We start from the raw sequence: 24,730 nt of genomic DNA on the forward strand, positions 1-24,730 counted from the left end.
ATTATCCTATGTTTTCTTTTAACACTCCTGGGATAATTGTTTACATTTACATCTTCACTTCAATTGGAATCTATCCATCTTTGTATAAGATGTGAGAATGGATCCATTTATTTTTCCTGATAACTAACAAATTGTCTCAATACCATTTATTAATAAACTATTGATTCTTTACTTAAAAAAAATAAGAAACACTAATGAAGACCACCTTCTCAGAAAAATGTGTAAATACACAGGGATTTACATATGGATCCCAGATTAAGAATCACAGCTAAAAATTAAGTTGTGAGTTACAGCAGGAGGTATGTATAAACTAGGTGTATTTAGAGGCAGGGAACATGGAAGAGTGATGAGCGGAAGTGGGAAGATAAGCGAAGAGCTGATTTGGCTATATGGTTAATTAAAGATATTCTAAATAGATGAGAAAAGTCGATTAGTGTTTTTCTTCCAGGATACAGAACAATTCTCTTTAAAATGGATAGCTTAGGACAACATGTAAGCATTTGTTAACTGTGCTCCAGTCCAAGTGCACTGAATATCCCTCCTTGTTGATAACTAATATGAACAAGAAAGAGACCCAAATGAAGGCTTCATTTACAAATAATAATAATTATTATTATTATAATGTGCACACATCATGCCATCAGAATGGTTCTGAGCTCTTAATTTTACCCTAAAATAGGGGACACTGTAGGCAGTTTGCTGACAATATTGGTGCAATGTTGCACCAAGTTTTAGACCAAACCACTTAGAGAGCTCAGCATCCGCAGGATGAAAGATGAAGCAAAGTGTCATTAGGTTCTGGAACCAGAGCTACTGGCACCTGGAAAGCTCTGAGCAGTTCCAAATGCCAAATTTCAAGATGAAATTTGGAGATGGAAGAAATTCAGAAAGGAAAATGAAATGTACAAAGAATGAGCAGGGGTTCCATGTGAGGATATATTTTTAAAAGTTAGGAACAGACCAACACAGATTTGGTTCCTTAATCCTAGAATACTGGAATTAAAGGGAAAACTGCCAAGGTTAACATTCAAAATTAGGGATGAATAAACACACATGTTAGATGCTCAGGATTCCAACACAGGGCTGTCGTGTAAGTAGAACAGCTGTAGAGTTTGGTAAACATACATTTGGGGGTCATTAGCCTTAGAAAACATTCACTTCTCTGTTGAAAAGTTTAAGAGTGAAGATGATTTCACCACACCAATAGCAAGAGGGTTGATGAGAATGACAGGGACTAAAAATGTAAATGAATTAAAGTAAGGCTGAGATACTACATATTCTACAGAACTGCACTGCCCAGTATGGTAGCCACTAGCCACATGTGGCTATTTAAATGTAACTTAATTAAAATTAAATAAAATTAAAAATCATGTCCTCAGTTCGAGTTCTCAAGTCACAAGTGGCCTGTGGCTACTCTACTGTTCAGTACATATACAGAACATTCTCATCACTACAGAAAGTTCTAGTGGACAGTGTTGCTCTAGAAAGTAAATTCAAAGCACAACAGAGAATTAAAGACTGAAGCAGGGGTCCCAGAGGGACAGATGGTAAGATATACTTAGCTAAGTCTTACCTATTGAAAGTCACTGAATTTACCATGGAGGATGAGTCTTGAGACAATCACACCAATGCCTGGAAGACTGCTATGAAAGAAATGCCAAGAGAAATCCAGCCAATCCCCACCCCACAGGTCCTAAGCAAGGGGAAGTTTCCCAATGCTAGGAGGCCTCTTGTGGAAGGGGAGACTCCAAGAGTGCAAGAAAGAACTGTTTCAAACTCACCATGGTCACTGTACCGTCTCTGCTTTTGGCTTGAAGAAACACTTCTCTGCACCTTGTGGTGAGGAGACTGGCCAGTACTGTTATTGAGATCACTGCTTGGCCTAACCTTAGCCAGTGAAAGATTGCTGCTAGAACTGGAATCGCTAGCATCCAGCTAAAAGAAAATGAGAAAAACAAAGAGCAAACCACAACATAACCCAAATGGCAATTAGCAAACTAAAACTTGAAACCAGTCATAACACAGTTCATTTATAGAGGAGAATCAAAATGAACAAAAATGATAGCCCTAAACTTAGACAAAACTATTTTGATGACTGCTGGAAAAATTCACAAAAGGATATGTACTTATAACCTTCTTTCTAGGCTTTTTTCAAATAATCTCAAATGTTCTGTTTAATTTGATACTTCACATCATTTCTAAACTATTAATGACTATAAGTTAACTTACGAGAGCAAAGTTAATGATGATACCCACCATTAAGGCTTATTATCTTGAAGTTAGAATAGTTCACAATGGTCACAGGTACTAGATTTGTTACTTACAGGTAAGTTAAAAAAAATGATATACTAAATACCTTATACAGATTTAAAAAACCAAAAACTAAGAAAATAGCTGTTATAAACTGATAATTTACATAAAGGTTATTTTATCTTTTCCTTTCTGATTACTCTTACCTCTGAAGATTTTCTCCCCAACAACAAGTATGTAGCTGTGATTTCGTCATATTTCATTTTACTAAGAGATTCTTGAATTTCCTCTTGTGAATATCCCATTCCCACCATAATATCTAAAAGAAGGGTATAACACGATTTGTATGTTTTGTTTGGGTAAGAAATCTGATTGTTTCAGGGTAAAATAATTTCCCTTACTTGACCTAAAAGATTACATATTTTCTAACATAAATGAGCAGCTGACTTGTTTCTGAGTTACTGGGTGCTATTACAAGAAACTGCAAGTAAGTTCCCAAATATGAGAGAACAGATAAGCTGATTCATATATTTTGTCCTTAACTTTCCATGATTTACATTTTAAGGCATATACTATGGCTCAAAACTGAAATATGTTACTTATACAAACACAAAAACACAAGCATGAGGGCAGCAGAGTTTACCTATTCTTTTCTGGTCTGAGATGTCTAGTTCTGGTTCAACAAATGGTTTAAGTTCATCATCCTCATGCCCTGCATTGATCCACCTGTCTTTCATGATTTGCTGAAAAAGTAAGTTGCTCATTAGTGGTATAAAATACAGGTACATAGATAATCATAATATTTAGAATTTTTCTTTTTGTATGCTGTATGGTGGGGTTCACCTTTCGTTCTTTTTCCAAGTGAGTGTTCCATTATTGCAGCATCATGTATTGAATTTTTGTTCATTTGACTTTTTGTTTGTCTGTATTTTGGAGAAGTGCATGGGCCGGGAATCAAATCCAGGTCTCATGAATGGCAGGCAAGAATTCTACCACTGAACTACCCTTGAACCCTTCAGAAAAACTTATTTTTAACATTTCATTGATTATAGCACAAAGGGAAAACAATATTTTTTTCATATCTTAATTCCTGTTCAAGGAACTATAATTTAAAAACCCTAAACCAACAGTATTCCTGAAAACTCTAAGGAATAACCCGGGCTCTTTCTGAAACTCTGTAAAAGTTTTACTTAAGTTCATTTTTTTTCAGAAACTTAAACTTCTAGATTGTTTCTATGCCAGATAAGCCCTGAAACCCAGAGGTAATAGTCTCTTCAAGAACATCAACCAGTTTTATTCCTCTCCCACATCATGTCGACACTCCTTTTTAGCACCAAGAAGTCAGAATGGTCATTGCCCAAATATCTTTGAAGACCGAGAGAATGATCAAATGAGAGGAAGAAATGTAATAGAGAAGTTAGGATTTAACAAAAGATTATGACTATTGAATCACTGTATTTCTTTTTAGTTTCTAGTGTATTAAAACAGCCAGAAGGAAATACATGAAATTACTCAACTGTAAGCTTTGATCTTTGATGACTATGTGACTGTAAAAACACTGACTGATACCACCCTTTACCCAGTGTATAGTTAGATGAATAATAAAAGACACCCACGGGGGGTGGGGGGAGGAATAAATTAACAATACAATTAGTAGAAAAAAAAAAAGACATCAATTAGGTTGGCTATTAAAAAAAAGTAATAACAAGCATTGACAAGGATGCAGAGAAATAAGAACCCTTGTGCATCATTTGTGGTAATGTAAAATCATGCAGCCACTCTGAAAAACACTTTGACAGTTCCTCAGAAAATTAAACATACAATCACCACAGGGCCCAACAATTCAACTTCTAGGTATATACCTCAAATACTTGAAAACAGGGACTCAGACAGATATTTGTACAATGTTCATCACAGAATAAGGCACAATAGCCAAAGGTGGAAGCAATCCAAGTGTCATGGACAAACAATACATGGTCCATCTATACAATGGACTATATTCAACCATAAAAAGCGAAGTGGTAATAAATGTTACAACATGGATGAAACATCATGTTGAGTAAAATAAGCCAGACACAAAAGAACAAATATCATATGATTTCTCTTACATGAAATACTTAGAATGAGCAAATTCAGAAAACAGAAAGCGAGAATAGTGGTTACCAGGCATGGGGGGGAGGAAGTATGAGAAGTTTATGGTAAATGAGCATGAGTTTTGGTTTTGGATGATGAAAATAGTCTGTAAACAGAGAGTGGTAAAAGTTATGCAGTATTGTCAATGTACTTAATATCAAATAACTGTCCAATTAACATGGCTAAAATGATTTTTATATATAGTTTACCACAATAAAAAATAAATAAAGCCTCAGAAAAGTATTCAATAAATCACAAAAACCAAGCAAAGGCTCTAAATCTATTTGAAACACTCTCCAGAGATGTTAATTATTTCCATTTATGTGATTACCTCTAGAGTCCCTCGTTCAATTGGATTTAGCACCAAGAAACGTTTGAGAAGATTTTCACAGTCTGCTGGACATGTAGAAAGGGATTCTGTATTTCCCTTGTAATACTCTCTCTCTCAGTTCCTTTGGGTAGGCAGAGAGGAAACAAAACCAGTGAATCAACTTTTAGGTTAAAAATAAAACAAAACAAAAAAACACTTTAACTCCCACACAGATTGATACAACATTAAAAATATTAACAAATATCATTTTTTATTAATTAAAGAAAATTAACTAACACAACATTTAGAAATCATTTCATTCTACATATGCAATCAGTAATTCTTAATATCATCATATAGATGTATTATCATCATTTCTTAGTACATTTGCATCGATTTAGAAAAAGAAATAGCAAGACAACAGAAAAAGAAATAAAATGATAGTATAGAGAAAAATAAAATAAAAATATATATAAAACAAAACAAAACAAAAAAACACTTTAACTCCCACACAGATTGATACAACATTAAATATATTAACCCATATCATTTTATAAAACCCCTTTAGATTTCTGAAGACCAAGGATGCTAGTGCTTCTTATACCTTTAGGTTCTGCCCATGAAAAGGAAGCGACCCACTGACTAAAGCATAAAGAATGACACCAAGGCTCCAGACATCGACCTCTGGCCCGTCGTATTTCTTGGCCTGGAAGAGCTCTGGGGCTGCATATGGAGGGCTACCACAAAATGTATCCAGTTTACTGCCAACAGTAAATTCGTTGCTAAAACCGAAGTCTGCTATTTTAATGTTCATATCAGCATCAAACAATAGATTTTCAGCCTAGAGGGAAAACATCAAGACAAAATGAATTTAACCAAAATAGAACTTGAACTATAGATAAAATTAGGCATTTCATAAAAAGTTAACATATCCTAATCAATAAAATGAGGAAGCATTCTTTTTAGGGGGGAAAAAACACAGAAGATAAATTAGAATTTCTAATTCATTAACATTAACAATTAATAGCAGACTAATTTAAACACGAAATGTCCCACAATCTAGAAAAACTTTGACACCCTTTTCAATTAAGAATAAAAGGAATATTTAAAAAATGGGTACTTAAGTGGATAGCCACATTTCATAAAAACTGCTAAATATGTATGAAATAGCTACTGTTAGGAGGGCAGGAATCAATCACAAACTCTAACAAATCACAGCAATTTAATTGATTTCAACAAACATTTTCCATGTGGCTATTATATACCATGTTACAGTCAGGACAGATAATGATGAACAAGACAGATAGGACCCTGCCCTCAGGGAGCTTGCAGTTTAGAAGGGGAGAAGCCGGAAAAAAAAAAAGGAGCTAAGCTCTAACACAAGTACTTTGTTAGGGAAATCGTGGGAAGTTATGGACCCAGCACTGCAAGGTTCTGGAAGCCTTCCTAGATGAAATGAAATTTAAGTCACTGCCTGAAGGACAAGTTATTTGATAGCAGTGGGTATGTTCAATAAGGAACATGTCAGGCAGAATAAACAGTCTAAAAACCTAGAGATGAGAAAGAGCATGTTTCACTCAGGAAACTGAAAGACGGTGTGTCAGAGAGAGATGCAAAGGAAGAAGGCTGAAGAAAAGGCCAAGGCTGAATCACAAAGGGCTAGCCGAGTGAGCTCAGTCAGAAAATTTAGATTCATCCTCAGAACAATGAGAAGCCACTGAAGAGTTGTCTAAGCAGGGAAATGACAACATTATTTGTGTTTTTTAAAGTTCTGGCTACAACGTAAAGTGGAAACAGGAAGAAGAGGCAAAAACTGGAAGCAGGCAAGACCAGGTAAGAAATGATTTGGGGGATGAAATAGGAGATGATGGTAGTGTGGACTAAGAGAGTAGTAATGAGGAAAAGAACAAATCAGTCCAAAACGATCTGGTGATTGACGGGATGGTGGAATCAGGAGAGAGGCCCAAAAGAGGGTAACAGACACTAGGATAAAAAATGTTCAGGTTCGGCCTAAATTTTCTGTAACACATACTCTAAATCAACCTCTCTGAAGAGCTCATTTAAACAACACAAATTCCTGGAGTTCAGAATGGGAATGAGGCCCTGTAATTCTCTACAGCTTAATGTAACACCAGGATATATCTCAGATGTACATATATATAAATATATATATACACACACACACACATATGGAAATAAATAAATATGTGTGTGTGTGTGTGTGTGTGTGTGTGTGTGTATATATATATTAAACTCTACAATCTGGGAAACTCTGGGTACCCTCTCAACCACTGGGGACTCCCAAGAAAATAGGCCAAGCCCTGGATTTGGACACTTACCCTCATGAAACTTATTCCTGTAGGGGAGAAGTTAAGACTACCCATAATGAGGCCTAAGAGTTGTTTCCAGGAATCCTCTTTGTGGCTCAGATGTGGCCTCTCTCCCTGTAGGCTCATCTCTGCAAGGAGGATCACTGCCATCTTCCTTTCATGGTACAAGTCTCCATAACAATGTGGGGCATGAGTCTGGCCCTGGCACCATGGGATCGACAATGCCTTCTTGACCAAATAGGGGCAAAGAAGTGTAATAAAATAAGGCATCAGTGGCCAAGAGAGATAAAATTGAGTCAAGAGGCTATTCTGGAGGCTGCTCTCATGCAAGTTTCAGTTAGATAGTGCTAATTGTCATGGTCTGCTAAACCCCAATTAACACCACTCCTGTTGACTCTTAAGAACAGAGACTCTATAAAGGTTTTATACACTAGGTTTGTCTTCTTGGAACATATAATTCCCAGAGGGTTCCTAGGTCAGATAAATCCTGAAATTCAGAGGGACCAGCCTCTCCAGGATTATCAATTAACAATATCCCCCTATCCTTTAGTTTGGACACCCCTTCTCAACATGAAAAAGTCAGAACAGGCATCGCCCAAACATCCCCACAGATTGGGAAAAGGATTAAAGGAATAGGAGGCGGTTTAACAGAGAAACTGGGATTTAACAAATGAGTATGGCTGCAGAATTACTATATTAATATCCTCTCCAGCCTCCAGTGTTTTGGAGCAGCTAGAAAGAAAAATTTGAGATGGTGGAATGGCAGCACATGACACATTTTGGGATCTGTTCTATGACTACTTGCTGAAGTATGCCTTGAAAACTATTGATTTTTTCTTTCTTTGCTTTGTATATATATATTATACAATAAAAAAACATTTACAAAAGAAATGCTCAGGTTTGGAGAGAAAGAACTTGCTGAATTCAAGGTGCCTAAGGTTCACTTAAGCAAGGCTGCACTTCTATCAATTAGATATTGGGTCTTAGAAGGGGGCTCAGGCTACAGGCATTTATCTAAGGTCATGAGCATCTAGGGGGTCACCGAATCTACCAACACGGAGGGGGAGGAACAGAGGATACACGAAGAAGACCAAGCACATCAATGACAGTTATGTATGGAGAGTGTGGGAGTGATACCAAGCCTATGCCTCGCTTGTGTAATAACCATCGAGAGAATGAAACCCATACAAATCCATCAGACACCTAGGAACAGCATCTGACTCACCTTGAGATCTCTGTGAACAATGCATTTTTGGTGGCAGTATTGCACTGCAGACACTATCTGGAGAGGAAAGAAGCCAAAGTTAATAAAGTTCCTGTTGGCTGCAGATTCATAATTCAGATGAAAATATTTCATACTCAGCAAGCACACACAGATATCATTTGTGCAGAGCTCTAAAAACAATTTTCTTATGTTGCAATGTGAACTTTCAATTTGAATAAATTCTGGGGTAAGGGCAAGAAAAGAAAGGTGCAGATGTTCTTATTGCATCTAGTTTTAAGAGAAAAGCCTCTTCTTGGACTCCACCCCTTGACATTACAGTTATTTCTGAAAGTGGTGCAGGTCTCAAAACATCACCAGGATCTTTGGACTGTGGTCATTCTCAGGCCCAGCACCAAGTGGTGCAAAGCCTCTCCATGCTTGCATAATCAACTCAAAACCCACCAGGCAGTTAAAACTCTCTGGACAGGTTTCAATTCACGTAAGTCCTCTGCTGATTACTTCTCCCAGTCAATCTGCTGCCTACAACACTTTCTTCCTCTTAGCTGATGTGGGTTCAAAGAGAGGAAGAGTTACTTAATGTCCCTGAGGAGTCAGGTTCTACTTTCTTAAAGTGGAAAAATCAATACTGAAATATATGTGAACTACATACTAAATTATTAAGTGCCATATCAATATGCATTCTTCTCACTCCCAGTAAACAGCATTTTAATACAGTATTTTTAAATTAGTCAACTTAACTATTCCTGTGATTAACATTATAACATTATAATTAAATAACTTCTACTGAAATGTCATTTACTAGTTAGTTTTTAAAAAAATTATGCCTTTTATTAAAGTTTTACATGCTCATTATAGACATTTTAGGAAATATAGAAAAATATATACAAGTATATACCTGTATTATCACCAACTAGAGATAACATTTCTTGTTAGTTTGCTTCTAGTCTTTTCCTTGGTACTTGGAACATGTATTTAAATATATGACTATAAATATACAAAAATGGGATTATAAGGAAAATACTGTTTGTCTCTCCAGATCTTCAACTCACAATTCTAAGATATTTGTACCTACTTGTTACACACAAAATCTGAGAGAGGGCTGTTCTGTAAGTTGATATTTTGGCTCAGTCTAAGCAGTAAGGGGAAACTGGGCTGAGGTTAGGGTGAAATGATGCCATACAATCATAAATAACTTTATTTAAAATGAATATTCAGGGTGCACAGGTGGTTCAGTGGTAGAATGCTCACCTTCTATGTGGGAGACCGGGTTCGATCCCCGGAATGTGCACCAAAATAAATAAAAATTAAAAAAAATAAAAAGAATATTCAGAATTTCAGATCCACTCATAATTAACAAATAGTCCAAGATCAAAATATGGTTTTGAGGGCATCTGTAATATTGGATTATTCTTGACTGCCTCTCCATTCTGTACACATTAAAACGGGGAAGTGAAATTGCTTTGTTTCCTCTAAACAAAAAGTATTAGGTTTCTTACCTAGGATATTTGTAAATTTTTAGGTAAATTTTCTTAGTAAATACTGCCTGATACAACTTTCCCCCATTGAGTACTTATTAGTTTTTCATATGTGTTATTTATTTACTGTTTATTTATTTATTTACTTATTACCTCTGTTCAGATTTCTGCTTTTAAATCATATTTGACAATTACCTGCCCTTTCTCAAAGAGATAAAATTTTTTCTTCCTTTAGCTCCAAACGGGTCAAAGCTAATCTGATACCACAGTAACCTGAAAATAATCATCTTTAAACTATTTCTTTATTGCTAGAAGCAGTTATTTCTAAAGAAGGCCAAGAACATGGATGCTTTCCAGGTTACAATCTGAATCCTAACCTAATTTACTTTCATTCATCCCCCCAAAAACGGAGGAACATTACATTATCAAACATCAAGAAAGAGGTCAGTAAAGAAGGTACTCTATTCCTTTTCTTTGAAAGAACAAGAGAAAAAAGCCAAAACATTAAACTGCAAAGCAGTAACTAGGATGGGAATGCTGAAGGAAGTAGGAGGAGTAAAAACCACCTGCTGAAAGAATACAGAAAGAAAGACATATTTTTGGCAGAAAATGGATCCTGCATAGTGCACTTTTTATGAGGCATACCTTCCTCTTTGACACAAATAGGAAAACCTCTGCTTATTTAGTTCAAGTAATGATCACTGATAAGCTTCTGGAAAATATGGCAATTACAAATGGAGAAAAGTGGAAACACCATCATACCTGATCCTTCCTGGTCAAAATGAACTGTCTTAGGGAAATACCAGGGCAAGGGAAAAGGACGACATTAATGTTATGCAATACTTCACTTTAAATCAAGTCATTAATTATAAAAGCACAAACACGTAAACCATCTGTACTGGCCCAACCAATAGGTGCTTCAAATAAAAGGTTTCTGAACTTCTTCAGGGAATTCTAAATAGAAATCTGAGTAATTTCCCTAAGATTCAGTCAAAGTCCTACTGACAAGGCCTATCCGACCAAAGGGATTGGTGGAGTTGGAAAAGGAAAGAGTTGTGGGTTTAAATGCACAACTGCTTCCTTGGAGTGGATCCAAGCACAGCTCTTCTGTTGCTGGCTGGCACTAGCCCTTTTCCTCATGGCCAATGAATCATTTACTCTCTTTCCATAAAAAACAAAATCAAATCATCTTGAACTGAAAAGAACTTCAGAATTCATCAAGTAAACATCTTTTTATAGCTAGGAAAACTGAGAATCTGAAAAATTAAATGACTAGCCAAAGTTACTTTTAACTTTGATAACTTAGTAGGTTTTAATTCGAAGTTACCATTAGCATTTAAGCTTTCAAATTAAACTTAAGAAACAGCAAAATTGTATAACTATGTAACAAACTAATGAGTAAATCAAAGGAGGCAGTTTTAAGAGAAAATTTGAAAATCAGCTAAAACCCGCCTTTCCAAATATGTGCAACTTTTAAATTCTTCTTTCAACACCTCTACCTGACACTCTTAAATGTGAATTGAAAAAAAAAGAAAAGAAAAGAAAAAGTTCTGAGAAAAATAGGGCTATACTGCCATTTAAAGGCAGAACTGATAACTGCAGAAATAGGGTTAATTTAAAAGTGATAAAGTACTTGTTGCTTCCCTTCATCTAGATCAGGAGTCAGCAAATTATAGCCTACAAACACAGCACGCCACCTGTTTTTGCAAATTAAGTTTTATCAGCAGGTCAGTCTCATTTGTTTACGTGTTATCTGTGGCCACTTTCACACTACAGCAGCAGAGTTGAGAAGTTCCATCAGAGACCATATAGCCCACAGAGCATAAAAGACTTACACTCTGGCCCTTTATGTAAAAGAAAAAGTATGTCAATTCCTAGTCTGAAAGCAATAGTATAACATAGAGACTAAGAAATTGAGTTCTGGAGTCAGAAGACTTGGGTCAGGGTCTATGGCAGCTCTGCTACTTGACAGGTATGAAATTTTGAACAAGTTATTTCAACTTCCTATGCCTCAGTTTCCTTATCTATAAAATGGGCATAATACTCCTTCACTCACAGGGACAAGGCTGCTCCAAGATTTATACTAATGCAAGAAAGTACTTATCCCAGTGTCTGGCAGGTAATGGGCAATCAATAAATAGAAGTTATTAATGAAGACAGAACAGTTCAGTTATCTTCATGATTTTACTGCAAAGAGTGTCTCTTTAAGAGCAGGATGGAAAACAAAGCAAGAAGGTACACCATTAATTATATTATACTTATATTTGGTCTTGGCTTATGTAAGACAAAATTAGTAAGGAATTTTTGGATTGTGACACTCGTTAAAAATTCTGAAATGGTTTTAATTAACGTAATCACATGTTTTTTGAAAGGCTCTTCTATTTTTAAGGGTGAACTGTCAAAAACTGGGGTTAAAGTATTAAGAGTAAGACTAAAATTCCAATTACAAATCTAAGAATAGAGCCTATGGCTGCCCCCCAGACATGAAAAGTATTTAAAAATTTTTTGTTGCACTATATGGCCAACTCCTGCTCATCCAACAGGTCTCATAAGCACTTACTGAGGCAAACACTTGTCCACTCTGGTATTCAAACAAGGTAAGTTAATTTTATTAAATTGATAAACTAAAGGAATATTAGTCATACCTGTCTAAATTTAGCTCTTGCTTCTTTTTCCTTCATTCTTCCATGTGCAACCAAATAGTCAAATACTTCACCTATAATTGAGAAATAAAAGTAAGCAGAAGTCCTACTCCTGAGAATTTTCCCATACACTGCTATTTCAACTTTTAGCAATTCCTTAATTTTTATTTTTAAATATAGATATGAAGATAGTAAAAAATATTTAAGTCTAGCTTAATTAGCAATTAATTGCTTAATTAATTAGCAATTAAGCTAGACAAGTTTAATTATAAACATTTACGTTCATTGATAAAATATTGAGGCTGGAGAAAAGCCATAAAATCAAATTTTCATATATTTACATAATACAACTTTTAATTGAAGGGTTCCTATCACACATTAATAAAAACCAAGCAATGAAAACAGGACATTAAAATGGAAGTTATTAAAGTTAAAAGAGGAGGCCTTCACTTCAGGATTATTACAAAGAAGCATTTCCTGAATATATTCATTTATTTACTGAGTGCCTACTAAATGCCAGGCCCTGTTCTAGGCTCTGGGAAAACACAGTAGCAAATAAAGTCCCTTTTCCTCTTGGAGCTCACGTTCTAACAACAGTTAGAGACAACCAACAAATGAAAATACAGGATGTCAGACAATAAGTGCTATGGAAAAAAAGCAGGAAAAGAAATAGGAAGGGTATGTGTGCGCATGTGAGTGAGGCTCAGACAAAATTGTTTTGCTGACAATCATGAAGGAATGAAAAAGATTCTAGGCAGAGGAAAGAAAGAGCAAGGAAGCCATGTGGCCAGAGTAGTGCAGCAGGGGGGGGAGTATGGTCAAGGAGGAAACAGAAAGCAGGAGGAGTGAGATCTTGAAGAGTCTCCCAGGCTTTGGAAAGGACTTTGGCTTTTACTGTAAGAAGCAGAAGAGAATATGATTTACACCTTAAAAAGCTCACTCTAGCTCCTATAGGGAGAAGGAGGTTGTTGAGATTAGGGGAAGGGACAGGGAGGCAAAAGGGGAGACTACTGCAATCAACAAGACAAGAATGTCTGTGGCATGCACTAGAGTGGGAAGTGCAGTAGTGCTGAGAAGTGCTTAGAATCAGGATACAGATTGAAGGGAAAGCCAAAAGAATTCTCTAATGGACATCAAGGTGGTAGTTTATACAACAGTAATTCCTTGGGGAAGAGAGGTGACACTGAAGAGAATGCATTAGGACTGTCAACTGCTTATCAATTAGGAACAAGGAACCAATACCTCTGAAATGAATAATGTTAGTTTAGAAAATTCTGATATCATTTTTTTGTGGGAGAAAGGAACTGTCATGGTTAGGGACACGTGTCAACTTGGCCAAGTTGTGGTAGCTGTTTATCTGATTGGGCAAGTGCTGGCCTGTCTGTTGCAATGAGGACATTTCATAGGGTTAGGTCATGAGCACGTCAGCTGCATCCACAGTTGATTCCATTTGTAATCAGCTAAAGGGGAGTGTCTTCTACAATTAGTGAGGCTAAATCTAATCACGGGAAGCCTTTTAAAGGAGGACTCAGAGGAGACAGGCCCCATTCCTGCTTCGGCTGGTGAGCCTCTCCTGCGGAGTTCATCCAGACCCTCCATCGGAGTCGTCGGCTTCACAGCCTACCCTGTGGATTTGGACTCTGCATTCCTGCGGTCACGTGAGACACTTTTATAAATTTTGTATTTGCAAGTGTTCCCTGTTGATTCTGTTTCTCTAGAGAACCCTAACTAATACAGAAACGTATCTGCTTCATTCACATAAGGCACACCTCCATCAGCACAGCGGCAACATTCAACTAAATTATTCTGATGCTTAAAAAAAAAACAACTTAGTTCCAGAACACAACTTAGGTGAATACCTCTGAAGAAAAAGTCATTCTAAATTGTACACTAATATCTTTGACTTTTAAACTCTTCACCCTAACTGTGAAAAAATTAATTAAAAAAACAGATGGGTATAAATATTTTCATGTTATCACTTGAATGCATAATAATCTTTTAAAAGGCATTACAATATGTTAATTTATAACTACACAGTTCTTTTAACCATGGTGAATTATGAAGTTAAATGTCAGCTCAGTAAAATGTCAGCATTTTCTAAGTGAATGATCTTTCTATTTGCAGAATAGTATATAATGTCAAAACAAATGGTTAGTAAGTGAAAATAAGATGTGTGTGTATCATATAAAAAAGTTTTGGCTTAAAAAAATTGGATCAAATTCACTAACTATTGTAAAGTAACAAAGAGAAAGTCTATGTCTATCACTCTCATTTAAAGATTATTTATTATTTTTAATATATTCAAATGCAATATAAACTTCTTAAGCGAATAAGACTTGGAGAAGAAGTTTCTGGAACTCTAAAATCATACTCTCAACCTCAAATTATAATCAGGAAATAAACCTACTTCTCCCCACTGACCCTTTTTGCTTTCTTGAAAATTACATTACCACTCAGATTAAGCAGCTGAATTGAAAACCTCTAAAGGCTACTAGAAAAAATAAAAGCAAAAAGTGACTCTTTCCACCTATGTCATGCTCTGGAGCCAGCTCAGGGAGACCATGCTTTAACAGAAAGGACTGTGGAGTAGATAGCTCTGAAAGCCATGGTTTCAGTTCAGGTCCTACCGCTAACCAGACATGGCACAGAACCACCTTTCCGAGCTTTAGTTTCACCTGTAAAAATTAGACAATTGCCCCAGATGATTTTTGGAAGATTCCTTCCAATTCTAAAATTCTGTGATTATACCAAACCAAAAGGTACCAGGTTGGGGAGAGGGAGTGGACAGTCAATTTAATTAAATGTTTCTTGTTCACATGGCAAAGGCATCAACAACAAAATAGATGTCCTGGAGACAGACAGTGCTTTGCTGAGCTGATTAAAACAAACAGACCAAGACGACAATCAACCATTGACTTCATATGTTGTCACGGTGCTGGCACAAGGTGGAAAGCATGTGCAGTAAGGGTCCTTGAAGGAGGACTGTGGTAGCACCCCATTAGGAAGTTCAGACAAGTTGCATGTATGTATGTATGTCTGTAACTTGTCAGGTGAAATAACCAATAAGGGGCACTGGCTGGACTGACCCCACATCTGGGTTTTTCAAAGCTGATCTTCTTTCTACTACAACTGGTACTTCTCAGATGCTTTGTCTCACTCCTGCCTATAAGACCTGGGCACCTAAAATAGATGAGAACAGAAACTGTGACCGACTGACCAACTAGAAGGGTCACACGGTATCATAAGGCTGGGTTCCAGGCCCTGCAGCATGACCACCTTAACACTTCCCAGTCTCCATTCCTCAAGGGTAGATCCTATCACTCACTGCCTGGCTAGCTCACAGAGTCACTGTCAAGGTCAAAGGAGATGAAGTAAGAGAAAGCCCCCTGTACACAGTGGAGGCAACACAATGAGAAGGTTATGAAAACTACTTCTGTGTTATTTGCTCATAAGATGAGTAGAAAGTATTAGAACTCCATATAGATCTTTGGTACTATAATTAACCTTCATTACTTCCTATTGTTCCTCAAGTATGAAAATGCCAACTAAATTTCCAAACCACAAATTTAAAATCTAAAACACACAACCAATGAGTTAGGAGCATAAAAAGTGATGTCTGAAGTACGCCTACTAGAACTCATTCTTTTCCACAATAGGCTCAGGGGCTCCTGATTAAAGGGTTAATGCACTAAAGCCAGGCTGACTCAACTTTCTAGCTCCAGGTTTTACAACCTGGAGCAAAGTGCTAAGGATAAATAAAACTCCTGCAATCCAAACTATTAGCTATACTGTGGAATTCAATAAAATGTGTATCCCGTCATTCATCATTTTACAACCTCAGTTCAATCCTCATTTGTTAAGTATCTGTTATGTGCCAGGCCCCATGCTGGAGGCAGGGAGCACACAAAGAGGACTGCCAAAGTGTCTGCTCTTAAGAAGCTCTGAGACCAGAAAGGGGAAGACAATGAAATTCAAGTGGTGTAAAAATTACAAGCCCAGACAAACTTCACTCCAAGTCATTATAAAAAGATAGAGAATATATACATGCATTTCAGAAAAATGCCTACATTTACATAAACTTCTATGCAAACATCTATATTCCCTAATCTTAGAGGAAAATGTAATCATAGGTACTGTAACCATCATTTTTGGCCCTGAGAAAGATGGATACCAATGACATTAAAATCTGATAAAGAAAAGAATCCAGCTGGCTAATGCATTAATACACTTAAAAAATCCAAGGCCTTGGATATTATCAGTTAATAATGCTACTAATGAAGTACTCCATGCCAACCTACAGAACTGCTAAGGGTCTTTTCTAACTGACTCGCAGGCTAGTGTATTATGATTTTGGATGCTAAATGAAACCTTAACAATTATCCATATGAGCAAGTGTGGATGCATACTCCCTTAAAAGGGAAAAAGGAGAAGGGAAAAGGAGGGGGGAAAACCCTAGTATATAAAAATGTTCTTACCTCCACTTGCATATTCCATGATTAGGTAGAGTGTTTTTTCCGTTTCAATGACTTCAAATAACTTCACTGAGGGAGGGAAGAGATATGAAGAGAAAAAGAAATAAAGGGCTGTATGTACACACTATGCATATATAAACTGTAACAATGAAAAGCATTTTTTTAACCTCTCTCAAAGAATTTAACAGTCAGCCCTCTACAAAACTGCTTTTAAGAAATTTTATCATATATTATAACAGAAAAGATTTCATAAAAGCATAGAATTCCATAAGAATAAAGATTATTCTCTGGGTGCTCAAACAGCAAAACTTCACTATACACTCAGCAGTCCAGCAAAATATATCGACTTTCATTTTCCTCTATCACCATTCTTCACTGGGTCTGCACTGGCTAACTTTCCTTCCAGCAGCTCATCCTCTGCAAGATGACAAGACCTCAGGAAAAACTGTCTTCATTCAACCTGTAAGAGTGGCTCAGATTTACCCTATTCCTGCAACGCAAACTTTTCATTAGAGCTTTAAGAATCTAGATCCACTTGAGACATTTTGTTGCTTGGGAAACATCCCAATGCTTGGACAACAAGTTCCTGTGTGATTATTCTGAAATCAAGGTGGAAAGAAGTAGAAGAGATTGATTTGCAAATGAATTGAAAAGAGTTTTTATTAAGTAATTAATTTTCAATAGTTTTAGATGTGATTTTGCTACCACCATCCCTTGTTACACATAGAAATATTTCTATTACTGCTAATTAATAAAATCATAACATATCAATTAAAATATATGCATTGTTAAATGAAACTGAAGTAAAATTTTGTAGCTATCAAATCATCATTTTGCATATCTACTTCATTTTGAGAATAATACATTTTAAAAGTTAGATTTACCAAAGATACAAATTGGAGCAAATGCTAATCTTTTATATTGCAGGCTATTTGATGGTACTTGAACATAGAATTAGACCAAACAAAGCACCTAACACTTACTAGTTAATCAGTCAATGTTGAATTGATGAATAAAATGGTCAGACATTTCCTTCAGCTCTCATACATTCAGATTGTCAAAAAAAAGCATTTAAAGAAAATTAAGGTAAACCTGCAGGTCAACAATCAACAACAACAAAAAAACCCTTCTAAACTTCAAAGTAAATACTGCCTTGTCTGGAAAATCTACTTTAATGCAATAGGAATTTTTTTTTAATTTAAATCTATTATCAAAGATAGGTCCTTAAGTAAGAAGAGATCTGTGGAAGGAATCAGGGCACAACTTAAGTAATTAAAAGATAAAATAAATATTTGTAAGTTAGTTCTAGGTAGGTAATAAAGCTTTTGGTAAAAAGTTGGAATCTGAAATCCAACGTTGGCTGGCTAACTCCAAAGGGCTAAAATGAAAAGCAAAGAAAGGAGCTTTCTTGCCACTAAGAAAGAAAGTTTTCTTTCCCTTGAAGAAGGGTCTATTTCTTGTGATTTTTCTATTCTTTAAACATAGCATATTTCAGTGATTCAAAGTGGTATAGTTTTCCACATTTTAACTAATCTTCCTGATGTCAAAATGATGGCTCTCTATAACTAATTGTTAGCATTTTTTCCTTGCTATACATAAAATAATGCTTTTTACAATGATAGAATGAATTGGATTTGAGGAAATAAGCCTTTGTATAAGTATACAATCAAAACAGGAGGGCCCATATAAAAGTTTTTCCCTCCTGTGGTTGCAGAGTCAACATTAGCTTCTATTCTTATGCCTCAGGGATTCTTGCTATGTCTTCACCAGCAGGCATGTCCCCACCACTTCCCACAAGTGACTCTGATAGTAACCCTACACACTTGGCTCTCTTAATAACAGCTATTTCACCTTGAAATAATGCTTTTAGATTAGAGAAATTATCATTGTATAAAAGCATTTTTATTTTAAAAGAGCTCTATTAAGATCTACATGAGATCAAAAGTTTCCATTTGGATGTATAAAGAGTGGAGGTCAGTATTCAGTAATTTGTATATCTTCATCTTGTTTCTACAATTATGAGGGCAGGAACACGCCCTCCCTTCTCTTTAAAACTACCCCACATTATACCTAGTATAGAGCTGTGCGCAGAGGACGTGCAAAACAACTCAGCTTTTTAAAACAATTCATACCAAAATTCCAATAAATAGCATGCATCCCAGGTGTTGTAAAATATGATTCAATGTATAAGTATTTTCTTAGGCACAAAACTACATCAAAACATGTTATACCATAACTTAACTATGATAATTTTAGATATATTAAAAAGTTAGTTTTTAGCTAAATTATAATCTGGTTACAGATGTTTCCACTGCATTAAAATGATAAATTCAAGTACTTAATTCCTTAGCTTTTATATCTTATCTTAAGTCATTAAAAAAAAGAATGCAAATGATCAATAACTTGTATGTATATTTTAAAAATAGTAAACATGTACCTGGGCAGGGGGGAGGTAAGGAATCTCCTTCTATCATTCCTGGAATATACGTTTAGCTTTATGACATACTTTCAAAGAATGCATTTTGACCCAAAAATATATAAGAAAGCAGAAAGTACCTGTGTTTGGATGGTTTAAAATCTTCATTATTCTTACTTCTCTGAAGAGCTAAAAAAAAAACACACACACAATCCCCCAAGACAGTTATTAAATATTACATTCTACTGTTGCAATATAAAATTAGATTTTCTCTTGGATAACAAATGCATTGCAAATGTTTAGCATTCCATATCGAAGACTAATAGGAAAGTCTTGGTTAAGTCTGAGATTGCTTTATAATCTATTACCAAACTCTTCAATTTTAACTTATAAGTAACAGCAAAGGTCCCATGACGTGTGTGTGTGTGTGAATTTTACTTTGCTACTTTGAAAACAAGATCAGATTTAGGCAAAATAATTTGTGATCAAACTTTGATTCACTAAAGCTTCTACCTAGGGATTCTAACTTAGTTAATCAAAACTTACATGATCCCAATAAACTACATCATGAGCACATTAGACTGATGATTTAAGAAATTATATGAAAAGATTTTGAAGAAAACCACCCTCAAGAAATCCCTTATTAGAGAAGGCAGGTAACTTAGCACCAAAGTTGGGGTGGGTGGTTACATTAATGCCCTGAATGAATCACACCTCACATGTTCATGCTTTTGGTGACTGTTCTAGTTTGCTAGCTGCCTGAATGCAACACACCAGAGATGGATTGGCTTTTAATAAAAGGGGATTTATTTTGTTGGTTCTTCAGAGGAAAGGCAGCTAACTTTCCACTGAGGTTCTTTCTTACGTGGAAGGCACAGGATGGTCTCTGTTGGTCTTCTCTCCAGGCCCCTGGGTTCCAACAGCTTTTCCCAGGGTGACTTTCATTTTTGCATCTCCAAAGGCCTGGGCTGAGCTGCAAGTGCTGAGATGAGGAATGCCAAGCTGCTTAGCAGTGCTACCTTGCAATCTCTCATTGAAGCACCAGCCAATTAAGTCAAACGTCACTGATTGCAGCAGACACGCCTCCTAGCTGACTGCAGATGTAATTGGCAACAGATGAGGTTCACTTACCGTTCATTGGCTTATGTCCGCAGCAACAAGATTAGGTATGCTCACCTGGCCAAGTTGACAACTGAATCTAACTAACACATGTCCACCCCTTGTCAACTTGGAAACTTCAAGCATCACCTTACACAGATGTAAAAAATTCTCTTGCTGTGGACCTGTGAATCTCAAAACAAGACCGGTGCCAATAAGCAAAGGAGGATATTCACATTATACAGATTGTCATTTCCATAGGGAGAAATGGGAAGAAACACAGATGTAAAACCTGCAGGGCAAGCGCCGTGGGATCTCAAACTCTGAAAGTCATTTATCATTCGGCTTTAGAAAGTGGCAGTCCCACCCCTTCCAAGGGCCTATGCAGTGGCCCGCCTCTTACCAAATCAACCTCGGGGAACATCGAGGAGACCACCTCTGGGCTCCACTCTCTCCAGGCATCAGGGCCACCCCTGGGCTCTCTGCCATTTCTGGGGCACACGCTCAACCCCTCCACATGGTGGCAGCCAGGCTCTCCCAGTCCCCCAAGGAGCGTGCTACACCTTTTCCAAGGTATGAGGCTGTACAACTCTTCCAGTGCAATGAGAGGGGAGACTCATCCTCGCCCTTCAGGGTAGACTCACCCTCTCCACGCATACAGGTGGGTTTACTCTCCTGGCCGAGGTTTCTTGGCTTCAGACTGAACTTCCATGGTTCTCACTCTGCAAATCCAATCTCTCCCTTTCGTGCCCTTTTTCAAGATTGCCAGTGGTTTCATTTACACCAACAGTCCCTTCATGCACTACAAGACTTCCCCATCAATCTCTTCACAGTTCCTCCAAAATCTCCCCCTTAGCCATCCAAAAAACGTTCCAACATATCTGGTATTTGCAAACCGCAGCAGCACCCCACTCTCCGGTACCAAATCTGTTCTAGTTTGCTAGCTGTCGGAACGGAACACACCAGAGACGGACTGGCTTTTAATAAAAAGGGATTTATTTTGTTGGTTCTTCAGAGGATGGGCAGCTAACTTTCCACTGAGGTTCTTTCTTCTGTGGAAGGCACAGGATGGTCTCTGCTGGTCTTCTCTCCAGGCCCCTGAGTTCCAACAGCTTTTCCCGGGGTGACTTCTTTCTGCATCTAGAAAGGCCTGGGCTGAGCTGCAAGTGCTGAGATGAGGAATGCCGAGCTGCTTAGGCTGTGCTACGTTGCAATCTCTCATTTAAGCACCAGCCGATTAAGTCAAAGGTCACTCATTGCAGCAGACACGCCTCCTAGCTGACTGCAGATTGTCCGGAGCTTCTTCTCTTGGTCTCTGGTCCCCGGCCGGCGGGGGAAGACGCTGAAGAAAAAGACTCGGACACACTCCTCCAGGTTTGTCGTAAGTGCCAAGTTTTACTGGAGCTAAGCTTACACACCTTGTTACATTTCTCACGCAGGGGGGAGACTCCCTGCGGGGGACAACCTCTATGCGGCCGTCAAGCACGGCTCTCTGCGGGCTGTCTCCCCGACTTCCCGCCCGGGGTCCTAGATATAGTGTGGTGATTACCAATGGCTGAGCTACACGTACAAGGCTGGGATAGGTGGATAGGAGAGGTGGGCGTGTACATCATGGGCGGAAGTGACGATCGGGTGCCATCTTGGCCCGAACGTCGGGTATACGTATAAGGCGGAAACAGGATGCGGGCGCCATCCTGGCTCACTCGATGGGCGGGGGGAACTCTAGGGCAGGCTGCGGCGTGTCCACTAGGCCCGACCCGGGAGGCGGCTCTCCACATCTCCCCCTTTTTTATTCATTTTGACCCAGTGTCTCCATTGATGAGTGTGCTCCCATGAGCCTGAGAGGCCCACTACATGATTTGGTGCTTTGGGGAGTCTGGACTAGGCTCCAGCCATCTTGCGGCTGAACCTCTGGCACCGACCAGAATGCTCACCTCATATAGAGACCGGAGAGCCCGTGAGCTGGAAACCACGTGACTCTCCCTGCAGTGCTTCGCCTCGCAACTGGGTTATGTAGGGGGGCAGGAGAGCGGCAACCAGAGCCGAGAGCGTCATTAGGTGTCTCTGTGCAATGGCCGGAGTCTAGTCTGGCCAGGACCGTGACTCCGCCGTAGAGATCATCCTTTAGACAAAAATTATGACTTCTGGTGCCGCCTTTTACACCCGGGACACGGCCATGGGCTTTGCAGCAGATCCTGTTTTCGAGCGCCCCGCCCTGAGTGGCCGGGACGGGCCATACAGTGAGGGGAAGGACTGGGTAGCGGGACGGTCGTTGCCAAGAGCATCAGGGGCGAGTGACATAGCCAACATAGTGGTGACGCGTAGCTGTTGCTGCGTCTGGAACAAGCGTTCTAACAAACATTTAACAATGAGCAGAGTTACTAAGAGTCCCACTGCTAAAAGAATCCAAGTGGTCAACCTGGGCCAAGAGAACCATGAGGTGACTTGGTCCCACAGTAGCTCGTAGTGGGAAAAGTGGGGTTAAAGTTAGTCTCTCTTCTACTCGGTCGGAGGGTCACTTGCACTGTTGTTGTCATCTTTTCGGTCGCCGCCATCATCAGCAGAGTTGGAGACCGGATCCGGTGGCTCTGGTTGGAGGCTTATCAATTTTCTGGGCAACAGTTCCTTGGCGTCCTCGGGCGACGTCACGGTTCTCACCAGTCTTTCCGGAACCCACACAGGTTGACGTCCTGGTTCCTGGGGAAAAACACAAACAGAGCCTCTGGCCCAACTAAGTACCGGGTCAGGGCCTTTCCATTGTCCTGACAGAATATCTTTCCACCGGACTAGACCTCTATGCGGTGGGCTTGAGGTGGTGTGTTGAAGGGCAGGTGTCACCCCTAGTGGGTTTTCATTTAGAAAATTATATGTAAATAAAGCCACTGACAGTTGAGCCTTCGGGGATAGGCCATGGCTTATTCCCCCTTTTTGTTTTTTGAGCAGGTCTTTAAGAGACCTATGTGCTCTTTCGATGATTCCCTGTCCTTGAGGATTATAAGGGATGCCATGCTTTAATTGCACCTCCATAGTATCACAGAACCTTTGAAAGGTTTGACTGGTGTAAGCTGGTCCATTGTCTGTTTTTAACAATTTTGGCTTGCCCCATGCTGCCCAAGCGGCAAGGCAGTGCGAAATAACCTGGTGAACTTTTTCTCCGGTCTCAGCTGTGGCGAATAGTATTTGGGAGTATGTATCTATAGATACATGTAAATATCTCACTTTGCCAAATTCCGCATGGTGAGTGACATCCATTTGCCAAATGTCACCTGGGATGAGACCTTTGGGGTTGATGCCCAGTGAAGGGGCTGCCTTTTGCTCGGAACAATTATTGCAGGCTCTAACTATATCTCGGGCAGCTGCGCGCGGTATTTGAAACCGTCTGGCCAAGGTGCTTGCATTGACATGAAATTTAGTATGGAATCCCTGTGCTTGCTGATATGGTGTTAGCACTGGGAAAATATGTGGTTGCCGAGTGGCCTTATCTACTAGGCGATTTCCCTGCGCCATGGGACCTGGCAGGCCTGAGTGAGCTCTTATATGGGTTATGAAGAAGGGGCATTGCCGGGAATATATGGTTTCCTGAAGTTTGAGGAAAAATGGTCTTACTGAGGAAGAATGCTTTATAACGCCCACCGTTTCTAAAATATTTACAGAATTCACTACGTAAAGGGAGTCTGATACAATATTTAGAGGATCGGTGATTTCTTTCAGGACAGTGATAATGACTTGTAATTCTACCCACTGAGGTCTTTGTGGTTGAAAAAATACTGTCTTGGGAGTACTCCCTTCTACACAGTATGCTCCTGAACCGGAGCTGGAACCATCCGTGTATACGGTGAGGGCATTCACTAGTGGCTTAGGTGAAGTTATTTTAGGAAAAATTATTGGATGTTGGGTAATAAATTGCAAGAGGGGGTCTTTCGGGTATTGGTTGTCAATATTTCCTGCAAAAATACACCTGAGAATAGCCCATTGGTCTATGCACCCAGTAAGCGTTTCGAGTTGCCGGGAAGAGTATGGCACTCTGAGGTTTTTAGGGTGTTGGCCAAAGTGTTGCACTGCTCTTTTGAGGGCTTCTGAGGCCAATTCTGCAACCGCTGTGGGATAATGTTCTAAACTTTTTCTGGGGGAGATTCCGGGGTGGACCCAGAGTAGTGGTCCTTGTTGCCACAGCACTGCCGTAGGCTGCAGTTCTGTGGGCAGCAGGCAGGCTTCAAAAGGTTCATGGGGGTTTATTCTTTTTATGACAGCGGTGCTGAGTGCCTCCTCTACTTTAGCTAGTGCTCGCCGTGCTTCGGGAGTGAGAAGCCGGGGAGAGGTTATATCTAGGTCTCCTTTCAACAAATCATATAAAGGTGCCAGTGTGGCATTGGGTAGTT

General features: G+C 38.7%; 1 protein-coding gene across 1 annotated transcript in view; it reads right to left on the reverse strand.

Moving 5' to 3' along the window:
* The window catches only part of LOC143656376 (MAP/microtubule affinity-regulating kinase 3-like), a 106,674-nt gene that overhangs the window by 26,910 nt on the left and 55,034 nt on the right, over window positions 1-24,730 (reverse strand). Inside the window, 10 exon segments of the mRNA XM_077128459.1 lie at window positions 1,782-1,935; window positions 2,457-2,569; window positions 2,894-2,993; window positions 4,715-4,777; window positions 4,779-4,835; window positions 5,298-5,534; window positions 8,249-8,305; window positions 12,369-12,439; window positions 16,841-16,906; window positions 19,394-19,442. Coding sequence (XP_076984574.1) covers window positions 1,782-1,935; window positions 2,457-2,569; window positions 2,894-2,993; window positions 4,715-4,777; window positions 4,779-4,835; window positions 5,298-5,534; window positions 8,249-8,305; window positions 12,369-12,439; window positions 16,841-16,906; window positions 19,394-19,442 — 967 coding nt within the window.

Source organism: Tamandua tetradactyla, chromosome 14 (genome assembly GCF_023851605.1).
Source record: "Tamandua tetradactyla isolate mTamTet1 chromosome 14, mTamTet1.pri, whole genome shotgun sequence".
NCBI lineage: Eukaryota > Metazoa > Chordata > Mammalia > Pilosa > Myrmecophagidae > Tamandua > Tamandua tetradactyla.